The sequence below is a fragment of the Gambusia affinis genome, linkage group LG18, assembly GCF_019740435.1.
Source record: "Gambusia affinis linkage group LG18, SWU_Gaff_1.0, whole genome shotgun sequence".
Lineage (NCBI taxonomy): Eukaryota > Metazoa > Chordata > Actinopteri > Cyprinodontiformes > Poeciliidae > Gambusia > Gambusia affinis.
The window spans coordinates 15,375,573-15,399,610 of record NC_057885.1 but is presented as its reverse complement, the minus strand read 5'-3'; the positions used below and the strand labels follow the sequence as shown (position 1 = coordinate 15,399,610).

Genomic DNA, 24,038 nt, shown 5'->3' with positions numbered 1-24,038 from the left:
AGGCTTGCTTAAGTTGACCTTTTTGGCTCAGGAGGATTCCTGAAATCTTCCTAGACTGTTCAAACAACTGGAGTAAAATAATGTGTTAGAACCACAGCAGCTGATTGGATGAGTCTCCCATCAAATCATGTAAAAATATTCACACTACTTATATTTTCTGAGTATTAATAGTTTTTATTTTGTTTTATTCAACTTAATTTTTTTCAGCCTCTTGTAAATAAATTTGAGGTAAAAAATGTACTTCTTTATATTCAAACATCAAATATGTTTTATTAAGATATGACATAAATCAATAAAAGCAAGCATATAATTGTTAAATCGAAAGAAAGCTGAACTCTTTTATTTATTTTTTTACAAAAGCTCAAAATATTTGGGTGAAATATGTTTGTGTTCAGACACTCTAAAAAAGTCATCAAGCATTAAAGATGATAAAGCTGTGGGGAAATTTAAAGCAGGGTTAGTTTGGAAAACAAAATTCCAATCTCTGAGGATAACACAGAGAGCACCCTCTAAAAATGAAATATTGCACAGTTGAAGTCCTTCCTGAGTAAGCTGGAGTTTGAGCTTGACTACAAGTTACATTTCTCAGTTTGCAAAAAATTCAGTTTCTAGGTACGGAAAGCAGATGAATCTGAAAGCAGCTGCAACTATCGTTAAAGACCGGGGAGGAAACTACACACAAGACTTTTGTTTGCAAGTGTTCGAAAAGTGTGTAAAATGTTCATTCCGTTTCACAAATACGCACTACTCTTTGTTCTTCTATAACGTAAGGTCCCAATAAAACACACTGAAGTTTGTTTCTACGCCGGCTCACCTCTGTCTGTACCATCGCTGGTCTTTGTGTCCGTAGCATTTTCACTGTCTGAAAGATGTCTACCACACCCTCGTATCTCATCCGTTCCAAGACGATGCTGAGGGTAATGAAAACTCCGGTTCTACCAACTCCAGCGCTGTGCGAAACAGACAAACAAGTGAGAAGACGTTCATGTTGTGATTCAACATTTTAATATTCACATGTTGATTCGAAAAAGGATGCCCAGTGTGTTTGGGAATGTTGCCTGACCACTTACCTACAGTGGACTGAGATGGGACCATCTTGGCCGAACTGCTCTTTTGTTTTATGTACTTGGCCAATGAAATCGATGAAACCCTCTCCTGATTTTGGCACTCCTTGTTCAGGCCAGTCAGTGAACTGAAACTGCCTTACTGTTCGTGACTGTCCATCCTGAAACACGGCAAAGAGAAGGTGAGACATATGGCAAGCCATGTTGAGCTGTAATGAAAAGACACTCCCATCTGTAGTTGATTTTTTTCCACATTACAGCAATATCATTCGTCCTTAAAAAAAAAAAAAAAACACACTTAATAGTCAGAAGGGAAATAAATACGTAGTGATATAAATATCTTTCGTGGTCTTTAGAACTGAAATTGCTGCCAAAGAAACCAATGTTTTCTGAAAATCCTCAACCCTACAAAAGTTGATACAAAAAAAATGTTGTCAGAAAATTGTAACTTTTACATGTTAATTGTTTAAAGTTGTTTTTACCAAAAAGGTTTTTTTATACGTCACCTGGTTATTATATACATCGAAAATAGTTAATAGACATTAAAGAAAAATTGTTGAACAGAGCACTGGTCGTAAATTAATGCAGAATCTATATATGGCAACAAACTGGTCACATTAATTGCTTATTATTGCATTATAAAATATATTGTGAAGACGGACCGTTTTTATGTTTGATATCTAAAATGAAACCAATGCTAAAAACTACAAAATGCCGATATCGGAATCATGCAGTCTGCTTAAGATATCTACAATGTCTTTTAGATGGCATGAATTTACTTGTTGATATCTGTAGATCAAAGACTAAAGCAAATGGGATAAAAGCAACTTCATTCGTTTGTCAGAGAAAATTCCGTTTAAGATTCCTGAAATGTTCATTTTGATGGGAAGTATTTTAACCTTCTGTTTGTTTATGATAACTCTGACCCAGGTGGCGTTGAAGCGTTTGGGTTTCAGCTACTAAATGTTAGAGTTGAAAATGTGCCGCGAAGGTGGCATCAAAGAAAGCCTTTCATTATTACACCCAAATGTATTTAATATACCCACTGAAGATGCTGATTGCTTTGATGTGCGGCTTTTGACAGGTTTTGGGGGAGAGTTTTAGTTTGAGGGTGTGCATTGCTTAAGTGATGTTCTACCCCCTTGATAAGGAAACCAATCCCATTGACGAGACAGTGTTACACGCTCCACAAAGGCAGGATGCTGCACCATTTATCTGTCTGAGCCTTTGATGGAATTAAAAACTGTGGCAGTTCACTGCTGCCGGCACCACTTGTATTTTAGCATTTTTTTTTTAAATTTTTTTTATTACAACCTGACAAGTGTCATGATTTGCGCAAATTTGGATTTACTTTTCTGTTGCACTTAAGGCCACAAGCTGGTGTAAACAAACATTTGAGAAAATGCCAACGTGTTGATGTAATGACTAATCCAAACAGATCTGGGTAATTAAAATCAGTCCTCAACCTTGTTTTTCTAAACCTTCTCTACAGATAATTAAAAATCAGGAAACTGTATTATTTGATACTTTGATAATTATTCGTGTGGGCTTTTCCGTGTTTAGACATTTGCTGCACTAGAGAACCAAATTAAAGAGCAGCATGACTAAAGCGGTCTAATCTTCCGGCTGACCTCTAGGCGATCCAGTCATCCTGTGGAGTCAAAGACACCACAGGAGTGGATGTCACAGGACAACCACTCCTGATTCAACCAGACTTGGATCAGTTTTAATCCTCAACGTTTAGTTTACAAGAACTCTCTGCTTACCCTGGCATCAGTCACTTTGAACTCTCTCAGGATATACTGGGGCATGTTATACTCGGCCATGGGGTCCACCACAAAGTACTGGTATCTGGCTGACCTTTCTGCCGGCCAGTACTGGTGACATTTTTCCTGGAAAAACAGACCACAGTGACTCACAACATTCCTCTTCACAGGAGGTTTATGGAATATTTTATGCATTGTATTGTATATTTTTTTCTATAAAGCTGCCAGAATAAAGGCTTTGGAGTGAAGTATCAATTACCCTGCCCATTTCTCTGAGCTTGGTCAGCATGACTACAATGGTGGAGTTGTGCTCCCAGAGCATTCTCCAGAAATCTTCTGTGGTCTCCGCCAACGGTCCCTGTGTTGCAATGTAAGCTTTCTGTTGCCTGGAGGGAACAATCAGATGTAAAATAACTTTTAAAATAAATCTCAGCTTTAATTGAATTATTTTACCTTGAAGCTTACCTGTACCCATCAATGAAGCTTGCATTGATGTAGTCCGAGCCCTCCACTCCTCGGATGGGCTGAAGACACACTCGCGTGGACTCGTATGGCATTATGTTGACAAGGCGGTTCTTAAACTTGTTGCAGGGCAGATTGGCACTGATGAATCGCGACGTGTGAGCTTTAGTGTTGGCTAAGCGCTGCAAGGGCAAGGAGAGACGGAGAACTTAATGAGCGTCAAAATGATAGGTACATGCAATGACAGATGCTTCTGTGGAGACGGGCTGCACTACAAGACAAATATCTAAATACTGTTCATATTTTTGTGCTTTCTCTCCTTTTCCCTTGGTATAAAGTACTCCTAATTCAATGCTTCATTGCTGTGCAGCGTCATTAATGAAGTTACTGCTGCCATTACTTTTGTTTACAATCTTTTCAACTCAGTGGTTCTAGGTTGAACTCCCTCTTCCGTTGACTTGCTCAGTGGTGTTTTGTAGTCTGTCTATCCTGTATGAAGCCCCTGACAGAACTATTGATGTGTATGTTTTGCTTCTGTTTCCCATAGAAAGTGCTTCTATAATGGTCCTTTCTATGTCTTCTTCCTGGTTTCTCAATGGTTGCTCATTCAGAACCTGGTTCTGACGGAGGGTATCTTCGTATTCAAAAGGAAGTGACTCCTCTTCACTGTTACCACATACTTGCCCAGGATGAATAATTTCTATAAAGTCAGACTTGACACCATCAGCTGAGCTTTCTTGACTTTAATCAAACAATTAAACGATCAACTGAATTTGTCTGAAATGGATTGGATGTACTATATGACTAGATTGCATAGAAATTAAAATGACTGATTTGTGAAGAGTGCTTCAACATATTTGTTATGAATTTGCTCTTCATAAATAAACCAAAGTTAACTGAAATGGGAAGTCAAGGAAATGAACACACAACAGTGGCCTAATCTTTATGCATTGTTGTTAAATAACTTGTTAAATAGAGATGCTCACTATCATTAAGTGAGAAACCCTTTCTCCCCCTGAGAAAATCAGCAATACAATAGACATAGCTTTACCACAGATTGAAAACTACTACATGAATCTGGTTAATCTGGTTAATTTAAACATAAGCATGTTTGTTGCTCTGGCAGAAAAAAAAAACAAAAAAAACACTGGAGATTTTTATGTAAACCAAAACCATGGTTTCTAACAAAGAAGACTCGAAAGGTAAAGATTTATTATATGTTGTAAAATAAGTAGATTAAATCAAAGAGGAAACCAGAAGCCCCACTCTATCTGGATACACAGGAATGCCAATGCAAACAGAAAGATACAATATCTAGTGGTAAATACAGAGATAGAACAGAACTGGGACGACACTTTTTTAGACGTGTTCTGATTTGTACCTTGAACTCCAGCTCCATGCCAGTGACATTCTCTCCACCCTCTATCTGGGTCAGTTTCTGGATGTAGGCGTACAGGTTTCTGGCGGGCACTTCGGTTGTGCCACAGTTGACGGCCTCCTGGAGCGCGTCGTGTATGAAGACGTACTGGTCTTCTGTTTGCACCATGTAGTTGCGCTGGGCGCGCATCAGCGTTACATGTCCGTAGATGTCCACGGTCTTCTCGTGCTTGATACGTTCCAGCATGGCATCAATCACAATGAAGCAGCCGGTGCGGCCCACGCCGGCACTGTGATCACAACAATCAGAGGTTACTTTTATCAGATACTTTTATGGAAGATGTACGGTACTGTATTTTGTTTCCTGGGAGATTCAAGTTCACGCAGCTTTTTCTTCCCAGGGTGATTTCTTTGGCTGTTGTCTTAGGTTTGCGGCTACAAAATACAATCATCTTTGCAGTTTCAGTGTACAAAAGACAACATAAAAAATAATAAGAAGAAGCATATCAATTGGATGTGATGTTTGTCATTCTTTACTATTTCATTAGCCATGCATTCATAATCTACATGCCAACATTTTCAAGATTTTGCCAGTCGAACGGTCATTCTTTTTTTTATGACCACAACTAAAATAGATCATAGGCTAAATATTTTTAGTAAGCAAAACATTTTCAGCTGCGTCCTATGACAACCGATGCTCCTCTTTTTGGGAAAACAATGCAAAATTAAAAATCCCAAGTCTTCTTGTACGAGTTGATCGTAAACATTTGCATTTCCTGTTAAAAGTTTGTAAAAAAAAGCCCATTTTAATGGAAAGAAACTCGACATCCTTGAATGCAAATATACAGAAACTGGATTTGGTTTGACATGGACAGTGAACTGAATTGGCAGCTTTATAAGCACACAATGCATGTCACAGGCCTGATCTCCAGTAACAGAGGAAGAGGCATCTTTTATTTCTCCGGCTAAAGGCCAAAAGTTACACTCTCCACCAAGTTTTCTCCTGTACAATGAGCCATTAAACTTGTACCATAATTGAATCTGAAGTGGTGCTGTGTTGGCACTCAGCCTGTAGCAGGCTCCAAACTGTTTCGCCTCTAGACCCCACCTGTGCTCTCCACCTGATCAGAACTTAATGCACTTATGCGACAGAAATATTCCACCTTCACCTCTTGGTTCAGAAAAGTGCCACTACAGTAAATGTGATCCACTGCTGCAATCATGAGAGGAATGTCCATTTCCCCAGCTTTGTTATTGGTGACGGACAACTTTGGAGAAGTGCAGCTGACTACAATTAGGGATATTAGTACCTGAAGCAGAAGGGCAGAAGGGCTTATTAAGAGGCACTGAAATGCAGGTCTCTTCATTAAGATTCATACTGCCGCATTTTTACGTTAATGTGCAAAATGTACAAGTGGAAGCAAAAGTTGTTTTACTGTTTCTGTTTGACCTGCCCTTGCAGCCAGATTCAGAATCACTGGGTGAATGCAGCCTCCTCAACAGACCGATGGCGGGTTGGAAATGTTTTGTATGTTCCACATTTTCTGAAAACAATTTATAGAACCTGAAAATATTACAAGGCATTTTAAAGCCGACCATAGATCTACAACTTTCATATTTATTTTTAAAGAATGAGAATACGATTAAGATTGACTTTACGATTCCAGCATAGATAAATTATGAGGTGTTTCAATTTGAAGGTATGACTTATTTTATCTTCAGCAAAGTTTACCTTTTATGCCTGCAAAAAAAACAGTTATCTGTTATTGCTTTTAGGCTCCGCCCCCTCTCCAAAATTACATCTATACTGAAACTATAATGATAGTGACGTCTATAAGAGGAAGAAGGGCGGCCAATCAAAATCTGCTTAAAGCCCCATACGACCTTGGGCTGGGTATGAACCTTAATAAAATCCACTGCTTTCAAAACCAGCTGAGTAGGGAGTAGAGCCCACAGAGGTTTGTTGGAGGACATTAGTGAACAAACAAAATCATGAAGAACAAGGAGCACCTCAGGCTGAACAGGGCTGAGAGTGAAGAGCAGCTTTTTTTTTTTTTTTTTTTTTTTTAAATGATTTTTTTTTGTGGCTGAAGTGGTCTAATTGGGCAAGAAGAGGAGAACACATGCAGTAAATGACCCCCTACTTCCTCCCTTTTCAACCTACTTCCCAAGTTCAAAAAGGAAAGTAAAAGCCATCATTTCAAAATATCTGCCAAGATATGGTGGCCTCCCTAAATTTACAGGCTGCGCAGGGGAAAACATTCATCGAGTACTTACACTCAACAAATCTGTCCTTTAAGGATGAGTGGCAAGAAAAAAAGCTGACGCAAGAAAACCATATAAAGACAACCACAAGCCATGTAGGGGAGATAATAAAGAGTTGGTGCTCTGGTCTGATTAGACTGAAGTTAAACATTTTGGTCTATAAAACGCTCAGTGTGGTGGAGATCTGACGTCAGCCTGATGAAGCCACTACAAAAAAAAAGCATAGGTAGGCCCATAAACTACAACAAATTCAGTCTCCATTTATTTGTTTGTAAAAACTATCATCAACTATCCAATATTTCACATGCATGTCACAGTTACGCCTTACGTTATGTTGGACTAGAACGCAAACCAGGATAAAATAAAGTCAAACACCTTAGCAAGGGAAATGCATTATGTTGTATATTTCCTTTGTTTTTCTTCTGCCGCACACGGAGCTTGGCCTTGACAAGTCGAGTCCTTGCACTTGGCACACAAAAGCAAATAGGTTATTCAATTCATTTGGTGTACGTGTCTACAAGGTGTGAGGCAGCCCCTGTGTGCCTTCCTCATCCTCCTCCTCCTGAAGAGGCATTTGTTTTTCATTTGCTGTGAGAAACAAAATAGGTTGAGAAGGGGAGCTCAAGAGGCAGCGGAGCTGGTCCCCCGGGGCCGAGTGTAGTTAATGTGCCTTGCAGCAGAGAAACCGTGCTGCTGCAAACGGCATAAAGACACACATGGGAGTCACTGGCTACAGCAAATGATCTGATGATCATTTTCAAAATGGATGAAAGCGAATAATTTCTTTGCCTTTTTTGACACAACCCCTCACTGCTCCAAGGGTGAAATTAGAAAGTGCACTTAAGTGAAAGGGGAAGTTTTTTTTGGGTGGGGGAGCCCTAAAGAAATGTAAATGTATCCCAGGGGAGCAGTCTGAGGAATGAGTCACTTCCAGGTCTGAAAACACCTAAAACCCCTTGGGTGTAAGGATAGAAAAAAAAAAATATATAGATTTGTTCCTTTGCTGCAGCAGAAAACATTTTTCAGAGCAGCCCTGAATGTGGGAGAGTGATGACCTGCTAGAGAGTAAATGACAGAGTGACAGCGCAGAGCTAGACGGACAGAGACGGAGGAAGATGAGGAATGGGAAAGGAAGGTGAGGAGAAGACACTCATCTTGAACTCGTGTCGCCCTCAAGTTAGTTTTTCTAAAGACTGAGCTGCAGAAATACACATCGGCTACACTTTTTTTCCCCCCACTAAGTGTATGACCACAAAAGGCGAGTGTAATTTTCCTTTCTTTTTTGGAGAAGTGATGGGGTGTCGGGGTGAGCTGGTGCAGAAAGCTGTCAGTACGCTTGGCAGTTAAAGGGGAGCTGGCGCACTGACCACGCTAATGACCTGACACTGCCTTTTCAGCTATTCAAAAGCGGCCGCCTCGGACGTTGACACACACACACACACACACACACACGCCCACACACACACACACACATACATGAAAGTGTCAGGCTAATATGCTTTCCAGGAGTTTAGGGAATACGGGGGTGTGAAGGGGAGGAAAAAGCAGCGCATAGCACAGCTGCAACGGGTCCTGTGAAGATAAAGCATTAGTAGCAGTAAAAGCAATTACATATGTATTGTTGGCAAATCTCTGGCTGTCAGCTGGCCTGTCACTGTTTTTTTTTTTTTTTTTTTTTTTTGCTGCTCTGTCTATAAAAACATCCACACATATAATAAATTAAACTCACTGGGGTATCTGGGTAGTGAATTGAGGGCTAGCTTTTACACAAGTGTATGTGAACAAAATTTGGACAAATGATTTGTAACCTAAACTAAGGTGTTTTAAAAAAAAAAGAACTTAATTGTGAGCAAAACAGAAGTATGACTGGTATGTTTTATGCAATAGTGGTGTTAAAACCGTACGATTTGTTTTTGATTATCCAGTTGAATGATTCAGATTAAACAAATTATAATACCGGACAAAGATAATGAAATGCAAACAGCAGTTTTCAAATGATCTCATTCGGTGGAAGAAGCTCTCCAAACCAAACCTGTGTGGAAAAAAAATAAATAAATTGCCACCGTGTTAATTTATGAATTACATTTACACACCCTCAGCTAAAATCTGAGACAACGAGTTGTCTACAAAGACTGGGCCAAAATTTCTTTAAAGACATGTAGCTTGTCAGTGATTGCCAGTTTTCACTGTAACCTCCTGGCATGGTTATGTGACTCTCTAAAACATTTAACTGTGGCAGAAAAAAAGCAAAAACAGAACTTATTTTTCTTAGTTTTTCTCCACATTTGCACACAACATCCTTTTTCCTGATGAGCAGTTTGGGAACAACAGTGGATTTTGGTCTTTTGCCTCAGGAGATTTTGACTCTGAGATTGTGTCAACTCTTTCGGCTTTAGCGGAAATAAAAGGGGCTATGTTTAATCTTCTCCTCAGGGAATGTTCCCCCATGTTGTTTAGCCTGTCAGTGAAGCTGGAATATCAACTTTGGTTGTAGGGAAGCCAGCTCTGATGATTGTCTGTTATACCTGGCTGTGTGCAAAAGTGCAGACCGATTTAGTCCAACGGCATGTTGTGCAACACATCTTTATAGCAAAACTACAAACATAACAGAATACCTTGTTTATTTTGTCATCATTTACAGGCTGTTCACTAGGACATAGCATGCTCCATTTCATCACTAACTTTTTGTCCCATGACATAAAAACTGTAAATAGAAATTTATGAAACCAAACGGCATTCATGTCTATCTAGGAAAGTAGTGCTATTCTTTCAAACAAGGGATCAGGACATGAAACAAAACAGATGCATATGTAGGCAGCAAGAACCTGATTGAGGCTATATTCACAGTAACATTATTTTGAGAAAAAAATATTTTAAAAACCACAAATCAATCTTAAGTGCCCAAAATAAAATAAAAGGTTTTAATAACCAGTATTTGCTTGGATTTGCCTACTCTAGTACTCTAAAGACAAAAAAACAAAACAAAACAAAAAACACACATACACACACACACAATGCCTCTCCTTCAGTTTTTCATCTACCAACAGGGAGCTGACTTAGAGTATATACATAAAAAAAACGATCTTAAAAGGAAGCATGACAAATCCACTCCTGAAAGTGAATCTTTTTATGATGCTGCAACAAAAATGCATTTTTATGTACATCCTGCATGTTAACCATCCACTAAATGCACAATGCCAGATAAGGATGTGACATAATTGTATGAACTTTGTTAGCTCTGTTTTCGTCAGATGGATATTCATGGAAGTCAATCGGATGTTAACTGAAAGGCCTTAACAGAAAGGTGCCGTCACATAAACGTACGATGATCCTGTTTGTAAATTGTTGGCATTCACTCTTCATTTTTGTCCTTTGCTATGCTTTAAGCCTTTAGCATGTGCACAAACAGCTTCAGCAGGAGGATCTGCACTAAATTAATCGGCACAACATACTTTTATCCTATTTTTAAAAGCTTAACCACAACACCAGCTTTGCGTTATCCTGCAAGCATGTAAATATACCAGTTTCTTCTATTTAACATGAAACACAGAATGACAAAAAGGCCCTGATTGGGGATTTGGATGGTGGACACAACTATCTGATGGGAAGCCAGAGGAATTTAAAACCCCAATCTGCTGTGTGACATTAATTCCCACATTTTTCTTCAGACTTTAAAGTCTTTCTTTGGGGTGGGGGGAGCTTTTCGGCAACTAGCACTAATTAACTTCAGCATGTGGTAATTCTACAGTAATCCTTCTTCCTTTTTTGTCACTTTGATAAAAGTTTGTATCTTTTACACTGTCACTACTTCCTAATCCCCACACCCCCACGATGAGTACGAGAGTTAAGAAAAGCCAGAAGACTCGGTTACTGTGCGGTGGCTCACTGATGGGAAGCCCCGCTGCTCAGTAGCTGATGGAAGTGAGGTTGGTGAGCGAGTTTTGGATATATCAACCCAAATGAGATGAGCAGACATGTGGGTTGAAAGGAATGGTGACAGGTCAGCCTGTATCTGTGTCTCTGAGGGGGAGGATCGCTGCAGGAAATATAGCTGGTACTCGCGGTACGACGTTGCAAACACGTTCTAAGTTTGAGTGCTTTCTGGAAAATGTGGCCAGATGGCCTTTTTGGGCTGCAACGTAGTACATTTTAGTGCATTCTTTTTTAGATATCAGTACACAAATGACTCAAATATGAGCCTTTAGTAACAAAGAAAGTGATTTTTTTTTTTGTTATATGTATTCATTTATTCATTCCAGCAAACGGAGAGGAAAGAAATCAATTTCATGCTTCAGGATGTTTCTGTAAAACTGTGATGTTTCCCACCTGCAGTGCACCACCATGGGCCCCGCATCTGGAGGATTGCAAGCTTTCACCCGTCTGAGGAAGGCGAGGAACGGCGTGGGGTGCTCCGGTACCCCGTGGTCTGGCCAGGCAGTGAACTGGAATTGCCTCACCTCCCTCTTCTCACTGGAGCCGTTCTGAAATAACAAACGGAAGTGACTAACGCATCTCGTGCCGGAAAAAAACAACATCAACAACAACAACAACAAAAAAAAAACCTTCATAAATCCTCACCTTAAAAAGTGCGAACGTCCGGACGCAGTATGTGGCCAACTCTACTGTGTCCAGCAACGTTATCTGGATGAGACCATAGGTCTCTGTCCCTCTTGTGGGCCAGTACTGATCACATTTCACCTGCAGGATACACAGATTTCAGGTCATCATTTCTAAGACGCAAAGGAGTGCAATATTTTGAAGGGGGAAAGAATTTCTGCTTTTAAACCTTATTTTTTGGAAATATGCATTTCTTGTTCAAAATCTCAGTTCTTTGTTTGCCTGTCAAGTCAAGCCTGACCACAAATTAACAATTGGCTTTGTGTCTGGACATAATCCTAATATAGCTAGAGATCTACTAAGATTACATTTTAGACTGTTGAGCTTTGTTGACCAATTGGGGACTTATTAGACAGATGGACGCACTGGATTGTAATCAGAGTTTTCAAAGTAAGTAATAATCGACACACTGCATGCCACATGTCTAAGATTTTTTAATTACTATTTATGCCATTTATTAGTATCTATTTATTACAGTATCTCACTTCTATTTAATTATTATGCTCTACTTTGAATTGGACTATCCCGTAAAATCACAACCTTGTACCTTCTGCTTTTTACTAAACAAAATGTAATAAGTAATGTTGCAAGTCACTCTATCTGATATTTGTAGGGCCACTTTGCACAGCTAAATAAGGGACAAAACAAACGTTGACCTCCTCGCCCCTCATTCCTGCTGACTAGCTTTAATTTCCCAATCAATGAAATGGCCTGAGATATTTGCATGCAGCCAACAGTGCTATTAATTGCCATGACTTAATCTATAATTACAAATTTAAAAACAACTTCCAGTCATATTAGCGTCTTTGCTTTATTGCCACTCTGGTCTCTTTGTATCGAATAAAACACTTGAATTGCTGTGTTACTGTTTCAGTAGACAAAAAGAAGGACGACCGCTGCTGAAGAGTTGTTATTTAAAGTGTTCATTAGCTCAAAGGAGTATATTTAAGAGTAGTTATTATCATCAAATTTCCTAACACACACTATATGATTCTATGAGACTCTTAAGCCAGATGTCACCAGCATGAAGCACAATGTTTAGTAATATTTTACTTTTTAATATTTTGAGCTTTGGAAAAACAAAACATAAAAAGCAATATTTTGCCCCAACTATGAAGTGCAGTGATTCTCAATTATTTTAAATTACTATGAGCTTAATAAGATTTAGCAACACTTACAATATTTACAGCAATCTTTATTGTTTAGAGAAATTCTGCAATTCAAAGTGCAGTTATGGTGCAGTTAGCATGACCTGTTGGCTAAATTAGCATAGGAAAAAGCTCCTGCTCTTCAATGATTTGTGTGGCAGCATTTGAGTATCAAAATAAACGTAAAAAAAGTGACTGACGATGCCAGAATGTTTTGTCAGTACTGAAAAAAAAATTGTCAGACTGCTGCTCTCTGTCATGTCACGGTTTTTAAGTTTTATCACCGGAATTTCTAAGATTTTAAATATTTTCTCTCGACAAACATGAACTGGATCATTCTCTGCTGAAATGACATACTTTACAAAGAGTGTAAACACAAGTTAAAACTTACACTTCCAGATCACTATAATCTATATTCCACAATGAATCAAAACTATCAACCAAAAACATATCATCAGGGTTGAGGAAGGCCTTATTTTATGATTAGGAGAACTGTGTTGTGTTTGATATAAACAGGTGGTTGTTTTTGTCCCATACCCTCGACCTCTCTTCCAGTTTGGTCATCATGACGATGATGGCACTCCTCTGCTCCCATATCATCCTCCAAAATTCACCAAACGTCTCCGGCAGCGCTCCCTGGGTGGCGATGTAGGCATTTTGCTTCCTGTAGCCGTCTATGTAGTTAGCGTTGATGTAGTCACTTCCAGGGATTCCTTAAAGACGGAAAGGAAAGTTTAATAGAGAAAGTAAATGGGATGTCAGAAAAAAACTGTCTACTAACGGCTTAACTTTTCCAGACTGTACAGAAATCCTGAAGTTTGTTTAAGTTTTTGTTTTCCCATACAGCTCCATCACTGTGCCTGTTTAGTGCATCGTCAGACTTTGTAATGCGTTAACCTGAAATTATTTCAGCCAGACCAATGTTTTCTCTAAGCAACGCAGCACAAACGCTCCTTTTTGGGGGAGGGGGAGGCAGTGTTACCCGTCCGAAGGGATTTGTGTTTGCTATCAACAACACATTTCCCTATTCCATATCTGCAACTGACTTACAGATAAAGCTCGGTCTCACACGGAGAAAAACAAACCGACGAGAAAGTAGCAAAACAATTTTCCCCCAGCTCTGCTCTCCCTTTTCCCTTTGCTTATAATAAATGAAAGGCGCAGCAGCCTTTTCGAATCCAGGCAAAACAGACAGAGCTGACAGCTAGTCAATGCTTGAGGACTGGCAGTTTAGGGGCTCCGTGCACACATGGTCGACCAAGATAAGTCTCATCTGCATGGGCGCCACGTCTCAGAGAAATACCCCCCTCTCCTCATCCCCTCCACTTCACTCCAGCTGCTTCCTCTCCCTCAGACTTCCTTTTACTCTCAGGTAACTCATTCAACAGTGTAAAAGAGAAAGAAAATGGAATATGAACACATTAAAAGAACCCACCCACATTGTTTAGTTTTTTTTTTGTTTTTTTTTTCTCTCTCTTCCACCCACCCTCGCTGAAGCCGTCCACACAGAAACAGGCGGCTGTGCATTTCTGTGATGGACAAGGGATAAGTACAATTAAGCCTTGGGCGTTCTCAGTTTGAAAAGAAAAAAAAAAGAAACAACCAAACAAACAGAGACATTACGGTGGTTTAATGAGAATGAGGCGAGTTGGTTAAATGTACATTTGCAAATGGATTTTTCTTTTATTCCTTCTGTCACTCAGGATTTGTGTAAATTTCTCCATTTTCTAAGTCAATGCAGCCATTAAGACATTAAAACGTTGATGTTCTCGCAGCGTTGCTCAGCTGGCACTCGACCCTCGTTGGAGGAAGATGAAGGTAACTCAAAGAACATGCTAAAGGTTTGATAATTACTTCCAGATTTCGACTTGTTTTTAGATTTGTTTTTTTGTTTTTTTAAATAAACCCAGGAGTTACAAAAAAACAAACTCTTTGTTTTCAACAACAGAAAGAGATGTTTTTATGGCAGCATCCAAGCTAAATACCAATTAGCAGAAAATATGTGGACTGTTTCATGTCTTTAACTCTCAGGGAAAAAAGACAAAGTTTAATTTCTTAGAAAATCAGAAGGTTTTTACCTCATTAATTCGGTTCAAAAAGTAAAACTTATATAGATTAGTTTCACAATATGTGACGTATGTCAAGCTTCAATTTCACAAATAAGCTTCAGTTACTCAGGAGGTTGAACCATGAAATGACACCCATAAAATTATTATTATTTTCTTTTATTACAGATATGACAGCCTGCTAAGAGCTATGCAATGTATGGAATATGAAGTCAGGGTTCCTTTTGCATAAATTAATGCATCAATGCAGTGAGGCTTGGAGGCCCTGCTGAAAGTTGCTTTCATAACTCATAGCCCACAAAGCAGCAGCACAGACGTTTTTCTCACTTCCATATGAGATCCGTCGGACATCTTGTCTGGTTTAGAGGGGCTGAACACAACACAGTGTTGCCAGTAAAGTTATCTCTTATGTTGTGGACTTTGTTCTGCCACATTTCTTCCCTTTAACTTAACTTTCCCACAATTTGACCAGCAAGCTTTGGTGGCTTACCCTCCTTGTGGGGGAGTCGCTGACTGAATGCTACACAACAGTAGAGTTAGCAGTGCGTATTTAGGCCATAACATTGTTTTGTATTAAACATTACTGACCTCATGTAATATTCAAATTTTCTAAGAAGGCATTTGTTGCTATCATATTCGCAAAAACTCTGGAACATAATATTTGTTGGCAAATATACTCAGTTTCATGAGTTTGCACCTTGTCCAGCAGGCTGAATATGACACTGTGTGTGCAGAATGTCACTGCAGCTGATGCACACTTTGGACACAGATTTCAGTCTCCTGAATGGTAAATGTCACAGAGGTGTTTGGAAGCAAAGATGAGAAACCAAAGCAGTGAGGAAGATGTGGATTTATTGCAACTGATATTGTCTCTGCAATACTTCCCCAACAATTGATTTGTATGATTTATCACCATTGTGCAGCCCTACATGTGAGCCATAACCATCAAAATGAAGATGTGTCCTCATTTGAATAGGATTACTGAAATAATAAACTTTTCAGGTATGTTGTAATTTATTTTCAGGATTTTTAGTAGAACTAATAAACTAATCAAGGCTAGCCAACTTTAATTCAGCAGAACTTGATGAATGCTTTCAGACATCTTGAGTAAATACGGTGAAGTCGTCGCAGACAGAACGCCTGTTTTCCAGAGATCCTGCCGATGCATGTCCACATATGTGAATTTTGACTTCAAACTCTAAAGTCAAATCCCTTTTTTGCTTCTCTGTGGACTAGTTTGCACAGAGAACATAAAGAAACAGATGCACTGCTTGCCAAAATGCTTTTGTCAAGGGTTCAGTAGGAATAGAGAACTGTCTCTTGTGTCCATCTGAAAGCAGAGGTGTTCTTTTCCAGTGGCTCACTAATGGAGCTTCATCAACACTTTTAAGTTGTGGGCGGTTTCTAATAGACTGGAAAAAGATGCTCTCTAAGTCACTTTATCCATTTACTATTTTATTTATTTCCCATTTTCTTCCATGGGAGCAGCTGAGTGGAAATGTTTAATTAATAGCTGTTTGTGTGGGTGCAGTTGTGTTTAATCGTAAACTGATGAATGAGTTAGTACTTTGGAGGGATGTTTCAGAGAGCCTTTTTTATGTATAAGGAGCACTGATGTCATTTCATACCTCCCTCTAACACTGCAGCTGAAGTTTTGCCTGTTCACACCAAAAATTGTCCTTTTTGTGCTGTACAGGAACACTACTGATTCAAGCATTCATTCATAGAGAATATGCCTGGTTTAAAAAAAAAAAAAAAAAAAAAAAGTATTTTTGGCTCTGTGTGTAGTCGTGATGGGAGTTTATCCAGCAAATAACTTTAGATATAAAGTACTCCTGGTCATTAAAAGTATATCTGGTCCAGAAGTAGCTGAATTTCTCTATGGTTGCTATTGACAGAGATTATATTGCTTTTGACTTTCTGTACACTCTTTTAATAGAAAGTAATGTTTTCTTTTCTGGATTGCTGCCATTGCTGTCAATAACTTTGTGAAGTTTCTTTTCAGAGAAAGTACACCTCAAGCAAACTCTTAATGGAACTATTGTTACCATTAAGTCAGTGTATTCTTTTTGTAAAAAGCAAACCTGGTAAAAGAAAGCATTCATAGCTCTGTGCTTCAATGTTTAGTTTATTTTTACCCCTGGACAAAACTACTGACTAATCTATCACTGTCAATAACTTCTCTGATTAGAAACGTATGTCTGATGCTTGAAAGTATTCCTGAACATAGAAAGTATCAAGTATCTTCTATGTTCAGGATGTGTGTCTCTTGAGGTAATCCAGTACTAATGTTTGTAGCTGTATTTATCTCCTGCCCAAAGATATTGACTCAGATTTTGCCGTCATCAACATTGTAAATTCTTCTTGAACTCTCTTCTTAGATTGTCACAACAGATAGACATTTGCTCTTCCTGGTTCTGGCAGAGGCTTTTCCTGTTTAAAGGGATGGATTCCTCTCCATTGTCACCACATGCTTGCTCAGGAGGTGGGATTGCTACAAACTCTAGAACTGCAATCAACTGAAATTTCTTAGGTAAACGCCTTTTTACCAGTTTGTGTATAATATACTGCAGTAAAATTTGTACTATGAACTTACTTTGACTATATAACATGGTAAAATGATTTAAACTGATTTACACAATTTAAATAAAGTTAATCTATGTCACAATGTGACATTTGCAAAAAATTACAAAAACACAAATGAATAGGTAATGTTTACTACCTGGCTGTAGTAAACATTACCTGTTTACTACTGCTATAAAAATAAGAAAGTCATAAACAATGTCTATCCATATTTAAAAAAAAAAATAGGAGGTGGAAGTCTTTGGGAATTATTTGTGTTATTGCTTTAGTTTCTGTACAGTACCGGTACTGTACCGGTACATAGCAGTACGCTGGTACTTAACAGTACCGGCGTTTCTTATATGAGCCACCACCAGATTCTCATGTATGAATATAATGAAATTTAACAGTGTAAAAGTGCCCAGGAGGTCTTTAAAACATGTTTCTATGGGCCATCATTACAATTAATCCAGCAGTTAGGAAGGGAGGCGTACCATCGATAGCAGAGAGTAGGACTCTGGAGTGATCGTAGGCAATTACGTTGGCGTATCTGTTCTTTGGTTTGTTGACCTCCAGGTTGGAGTGCTCCCAAGTGAACTGCTGACCAGGATCAATGGACTGGAAAGGAGAAGAGCATAACACTGTTACCACAATAAAAAGTTTTGAAACAAGATGAATAAAAATTACATGAGAGAACATTGATAGTTAACATTTAGGAGGTTTCCACATTCTTAAATTCTCCTTTCAACAACAAAACTGCAAATGAAAGTTGGATCTGATGTTTTTGACTTATGTTTAATTCATTTCTTTAAGAGTATTCTGGAAATACTTTGGCCCATACATGGTTTTATGCATTCAGATACTATGCAGGTCCTGCTTAGCTAGAATGTGGGGATTTTTTTTTTTTTTAAGTAAAAGCACTTATAAATATTTCACCCTGGTATGTCTGATGTTTCAGTTGACCCCAGATCCTATTTTCGCTTTTGCCGACTCTAATAGCACATTTGTTGGAGAGTAAAAGCTGAAAACGTGCATTATGTGCTTCTGCTATGCATAATATTGATTTTTTTTTTCTTTTTTGTGCTGCTGTAAGACCTTCTCGGCTGCACAAACACAGTGAAGCAGAAAGGCTTTGAAATATTAATGACATACTACTCTATGGAAAAGTTACACTTACACTACCCATGCTAAACACTGCAAGCCCTCAAGCTAAGAGTTACAGTGATGGCAATAATCTTACACCCAAAGTTTTTTGTATTAACGATTACTTTTGTTTTGAAAAAATAAATAAACAAATAAATAATAGGTCAAATAGAAAAAAAAAATAATCACAAATTGCATTGAGAGAGAGAATTTTGTTTTTTATGACAAATGACTTCCAGAGACATGAGAACTGAATTAGTCAGTATGGCATAAGGTTCCAGGTAAATTAACTGGTTTGCTATATCCTACCCCTATTTCATCTAATTATGCTACCATTTCGTCCGTTTATACTTCAGTAATTTATCTATAAACAAGCAATTTCATTCTCATCAAGGCTAGTATTTAACAGCTTGATACTAGCATTTTAGTCTATATTGTTTTCCATTTGTTTTGTTTCTGATCCTTGTGTAGCCCAGAAAAATGTATATGACATTAAATTTGACATTTGAAATTTTACCCTTCGTCAAACTAAAATTATCAGTCAACTTTCTGTTGGTAAATATTGTTTAATGGAATCACAGACTGCATATCATCACTGATTATTAAAGTCGGTAAGAAGAATATATAAAATATAACGTGTTTCAATTTGCTTAAATAAATAAATAAATTTTTAAAAAACTTTGAACTTATAGAATATCGCCATAAAACACTGGCCACGTCCACACTTATGTGTATAGTTATCAATATGAAGATCTTCTGATGATTTTGTTAAAAATTTAGATGATTAAATCATCTGTGTTTTCTATTTTAAGCTCAAGAGGGCATATGACTGTGGGTAGAAATAAATGATGTTGAGAAAAACATGAGGTGCAACTCTTCAGGTCAAATTGTTAGCCCAGATCTACTTTAGCCATGTTCAGGAATTTCTTCTGTTAATTTTGAAGCATATAGTACTTACGCGATCATAACTTAGGTATTACCAAGCTTTTGTAGCCTGATCCCAGAGAAAGTGTAGAAGGAGGTTTCTCCAAAAGCAAACCAAAAAAAAAATCTCCAATACTATGGCGGTTGCCAAGCTAAACCCTTTAATTTTAGCATAATTCCCCCAAACATTAGCCTTCAAAGGACATGCTTTTCTTATCATATGTCCAGTCCAAATCTACCCTAAACAAAGGCATGGAAAGTCAGGCTCAGTGTGATTTTTACCAAAATATGTTCAAACATTGGGCTGCAACATTGCTTACAATATAAAAATCTTTATTACATTGTGCTCATAAAATTGCTTTCCACTGCTCTGAAATAAGCAGTATGAAATTGGAATTGAAAGGTACTTAAGCGGCACTAATGATTTGGCAGCTTGGCAGTTTGAGGCCCACAAGGTGACCTGGTAGATTATGGAGGAGCTGAATGATCAGCACAGAGAAACGGGCAGAAAAGGGTAGTGGTAATTATTTTTCAAAAGCAACTGGGGCCTTTTATGCAGATTTTTTTAAGGATCTATGAAAGGCATAGTACTAAATTACCAACTGCATACAGGAATAATTCATATTGTCGGAGAATTTTCTAAGAGATCCCAAAGGGCTTTAGACTTCTAGGTTCTACAGTTATATCATAAGATGGCTACATTATGCTTGTTTTACTCTTCATGCATCCTCATTGTGAGAATTATTACATATTTTATTTAAAAAGCAACTTCAGGAAGGATCTTGACTCAACTTTGTGAGGCCAAAACCTTTGGAAACACTGTTGGTCTTAATGTTTTCATACAAACTTTTTTAGCAGACATATTCTTTTGCTTCTTGATGTTCTTTTGTGGTGACGACACTTAAATATTTATGTGACTCTCAAGAACCACAAGAAGCTTAACTAAATTTGACCTATTTTTAAATGTTCTCAACAAAGAGTTGACACTCACTTCATATTCCTGCGAAAACTTTAGGTTGTCATTGGCTTTCAGGCGCTCTACATTATCGGCCAATTCCATGATGGGTATCGGAGGGTGGTTCGCCATACCTGTCACAAAAAAAAACAAAAACAAGATAAGATGGAATGATCATCGCTCAGGCACAAGCCTCGATTACCAGCATATGATTATAAGGGGTGGCGGTGGAAGAGTGAATCTTGTTAGGCTAGTTTGTTTACTCAAAGCAGTGACCATGCTAATAAAGAGACACAAAAGCCAATGAGCGGCCATCGAGCACACTTTAGCCCCCACTCCCTACGGAGAGAGAAAAACGTTATTCACACAGAACGACGCAGTGGGTAGTTAGCAATGGCAACGTGTGCACGGACACAAACATCCCCATAACACACAAACGTCACATGTTGAATGTTAGGCTGCTGACATCTGCTTAGAGTGATGTCATTTCAAACTCTGCCTCCTGCGATGACATGGTGTTAAACGCGTGATGAATTAGATGCGGATGTGGACACAAAACTTAGCAGAAACAAAAGGAGGAAAGAACTGAGGCTAAAGAAAACGATTATGGGTTATGTCGAAAGCATAATCGAGAACAACTAACTTGACAAATGGAGGTTACTGGGGTGACTGGGCGCACCTGAACCTGTGGAGGAAATGTGGGTGAAATTAACTTTATTATAGACGTCACAGCAATGTGATGACTGTTTTTAGTAAAAAAAAAAAAAGGTAGGAAAAGGATAAGAAATAACTGATTGTGTCTATTCTATATGGGAGATTAATAACATACAAAATATTACGATGCCACTGTGCTAATTTCACAGGGAAGAGGTAGAATGAATGATCTGATAATTTGTTTAGTTTACTGAACAGAGACTACGGTATATGTACAAAGGTTAATCCCAACTAAAAATATGTTTTGTTACAGACAATAGAAAATTTTAATTTCAATTTCATCTGGATTGACATTTCTGAAGAATAACTGGTGTTATCAAAAGAAGGTTTGTCTGACTGACCTCAAATTCTGATCAATTTATAATCTTTCTGCAAGAATGGTGGCCATGTTTTGCATGGTCAATACTCAAAACTGACAGCGTACATTTTGTGTGTGCAGCGTGGAAAATTGCATTTTACACAATGCATATTATTTTCTTTGTATTTCTCCTACAAAATTAAGTATTTTTTTTTTTTCCTTTAAGAATGATGTTTATAAGTGTATTTAAGCATATGGTCTCATGAAACCAGTTCTGACCCAGGTGTCTGTCTTTGTCTTTGTGGGAGGGTTACACAAAGAACAGATGAAGTTCTGCTCATTTGCTTCTATAATTTTTAAAACAAAACAATAAATTTAAGCCAGACAATTTTTCCGGTAAGTTTCTTTTCAATAAATAGCTGGAACTCCAATAAAATATATTACAAGCTTAATTATCAACAAGTCATATCAAAACCTGGAGAAATGCTATGGTTAGCCTAGCGCTAAAGCAAGCTCATCATCATCAGAGGAAGTAAGAGCTTATTAGGATTGTATGTGTCAGGTCAGATGTACAGAAACTGAAGAATTTATACATATTTTAGTTGAAACCTTTTTAACCCACCATAGTGTCGGATTAGAAACCCCAGTTGGTACAAAAAAAAAAAAAAAAAACATGCCATCAAAGAATGATGCAGAATCCAGAACGTTGTATTAGAAAGTTAGATCTCAAACATACGCATACAATGCTCTACTGGGTTTAATGTAGTATTACGTGACAAGATATGTCAAATGACTAGGACAAAATAATCTTGAGAGGGCCATCTCCAGTTTGCAATAATTCAAAACTAACTTAACAGACTTGATGTGCTGTAGCAGTTCAGATTGAGTTGATTTCACAAAGCAGAATTACAATGTATAAATAACTTATAGTAAGGTTGTATATATATATAAAAAAAAGGTCCAGGAATGAATGTTCACCAAAGCAACGTGTTTCACTGTGGCTATGACCGAATTGAGGATGCACTATATTGCCAAGCCGGGCGCCTGGCGCTCTATACGACACTACATTTCACCCTGGTTTCTGGCACAAGTGGGCATTAGCAAATGGAAGCTGCAACGTTTTCACACCCACTTATACATCCCTTCGAACGACTGCGAGGACTGCCTTTATTGCAGTCCGCCACTCAAAATCCATTTTTACTAAAGGGATTGGGGGGGTTGAGGTGCAACAACGAGAGTGCCTTTCCTGACATGCCATCGTTCAGACATCAAGCATCGTTAGGATGAAAATGTCCAATGAGAGGGGTGAAGAGGTGAAAAGGAGGGGAAGTGCACAGAGAGATGTTCTTATGTAGAAGTGCTTCAGAGGAAAGTGGTCCTGTGGTGAGAAGAAAAATATTTGGTTCTTTCTGTAGCTTCAGAGAGCCAAGATACTGGCTCTAAGTAAGTAAAAAAAATAAGATGGACTTGAGAGGTGAAAAAAATAGTGGAAGGATGGTTGAAATCAGTTCCAGGCTGAGGCAAAAATACTCCGCTGCTTGGATGAAATGATCTGTAATGGCCCTAAAATCCCGACGGAGCTTTTTAGAATATGCACAAATGAGCCTGCCGGGATAATTTATCCCCCTTTCGGGCTAGCTGACCTGAAAAGTACGTGTTTCATATTACAACTTTATTGGCAGCATCTGAACACCCGCTCTTAAGCAGTCAGACCCAAAGAAAGTCAAACTGTATTAAAATGTGCCATTTTTGGCCCTTGAGATGGTAAAAATATGAACCCCCTTCCTGGTAATACAGCGACTTGCCGAAGTTTTCATGTTTTGTCACATTACAACTCCAGTGCATTTAATTGGGGTGTAATTTGATAAACCGACACAAAATAGTATGGAATTATGAAGTAGAGTGACGTTTGAAATGGGTTTTAAAATCATTGATGGTTTGTAGGAGCACAGGTCAATGTCATTAGAGCTGCAACTTTTCAGGATATGCTGTCAATTTTGCACATTTGAAGACATTCTCTTTTGCAAAGGCAGGCTGGCTGGAGAATGTCTGTTAACATCGAAATGCCGATCTTGCCAAAAAGTGATCTTTTAAGATTTATGACTGGATTTTTCTCACAAGAGAAAATGCTTTTATCTAATCTGCTCCATTGTAGCTCTGGCTGCTGTATTGTCCTGCTGGAAGGCGAATCTCCATCCCTGCTCAAGAATCAGTTAAACACAGGTGGACTCCTGTTGCTAGCTTGGTGACTTCTAAGTGCAGCTTGTTGCACTGGATTTTATTTACAGGTATCAGAGTAAAGCGGAATAAATACAAATTGATGCGACACTTTTACAACTTTTGTAGGAAAATAATTTGAAAACAATCTTGTATTGTTTTATGCACTACTTTGTGTTGGCTTGTCAGATAAAATCTCAGCCTGATTGGAATGTGACAAAATGCGAATGGCTTCAAATTGTGAACGACTTCGAAGCCGCAAAAACACAGGTTTTGTCATCCTGTCGCCAGCTCGTGGTTTCCACACAACTGTGATTAATTTCATACTTAGCTCGCCTCCTGCAATGCAGGTCTGTGCTATTCTGGGTGAGCATGACAAGCTGTAATGACCTGTACAACCCAGATGCAGACAGGGATGACATATGCCACTGAAGTGTCGAGCCTGCATTCCTGCCTCCAG

At 38.4% G+C, this 24,038-nt stretch overlaps 1 protein-coding gene across 47 annotated transcripts in view; it reads right to left on the bottom strand.

Annotated features, from left to right (window-relative positions):
* Positions 1-24,038, bottom strand: part of LOC122820557 (receptor-type tyrosine-protein phosphatase delta-like) — a 437,628-nt gene that overhangs the window by 5,743 nt on the left and 407,847 nt on the right. For 30 of the 47 annotated variants that reach the window (XM_044098059.1, XM_044098069.1, XM_044098058.1 and 27 more), the window contains 12 exons: positions 20,993-21,034; positions 20,386-20,483; positions 17,822-17,945; positions 13,237-13,412; positions 11,513-11,632; positions 11,261-11,415; positions 4,674-4,959; positions 3,296-3,474; positions 3,090-3,216; positions 2,831-2,956; positions 1,071-1,225; positions 815-950 (listed from right to left, as the gene is read on the bottom strand). In XM_044098059.1, the coding sequence (XP_043953994.1) occupies positions 815-950; positions 1,071-1,225; positions 2,831-2,956; positions 3,090-3,216; positions 3,296-3,474; positions 4,674-4,959; positions 11,261-11,415; positions 11,513-11,632; positions 13,237-13,412; positions 17,822-17,945; positions 20,386-20,483; positions 20,993-21,034 (1,724 nt within the window). The remainder of the gene's footprint in view (positions 1-814; positions 951-1,070; positions 1,226-2,830; positions 2,957-3,089; positions 3,217-3,295; positions 3,475-4,673; positions 4,960-11,260; positions 11,416-11,512; positions 11,633-13,236; positions 13,413-17,821; positions 17,946-20,385; positions 20,484-20,992; positions 21,035-24,038) is intronic. The other 17 variants (XM_044098078.1, XM_044098083.1, XM_044098081.1 and 14 more) reach the window with 1 other exon arrangement.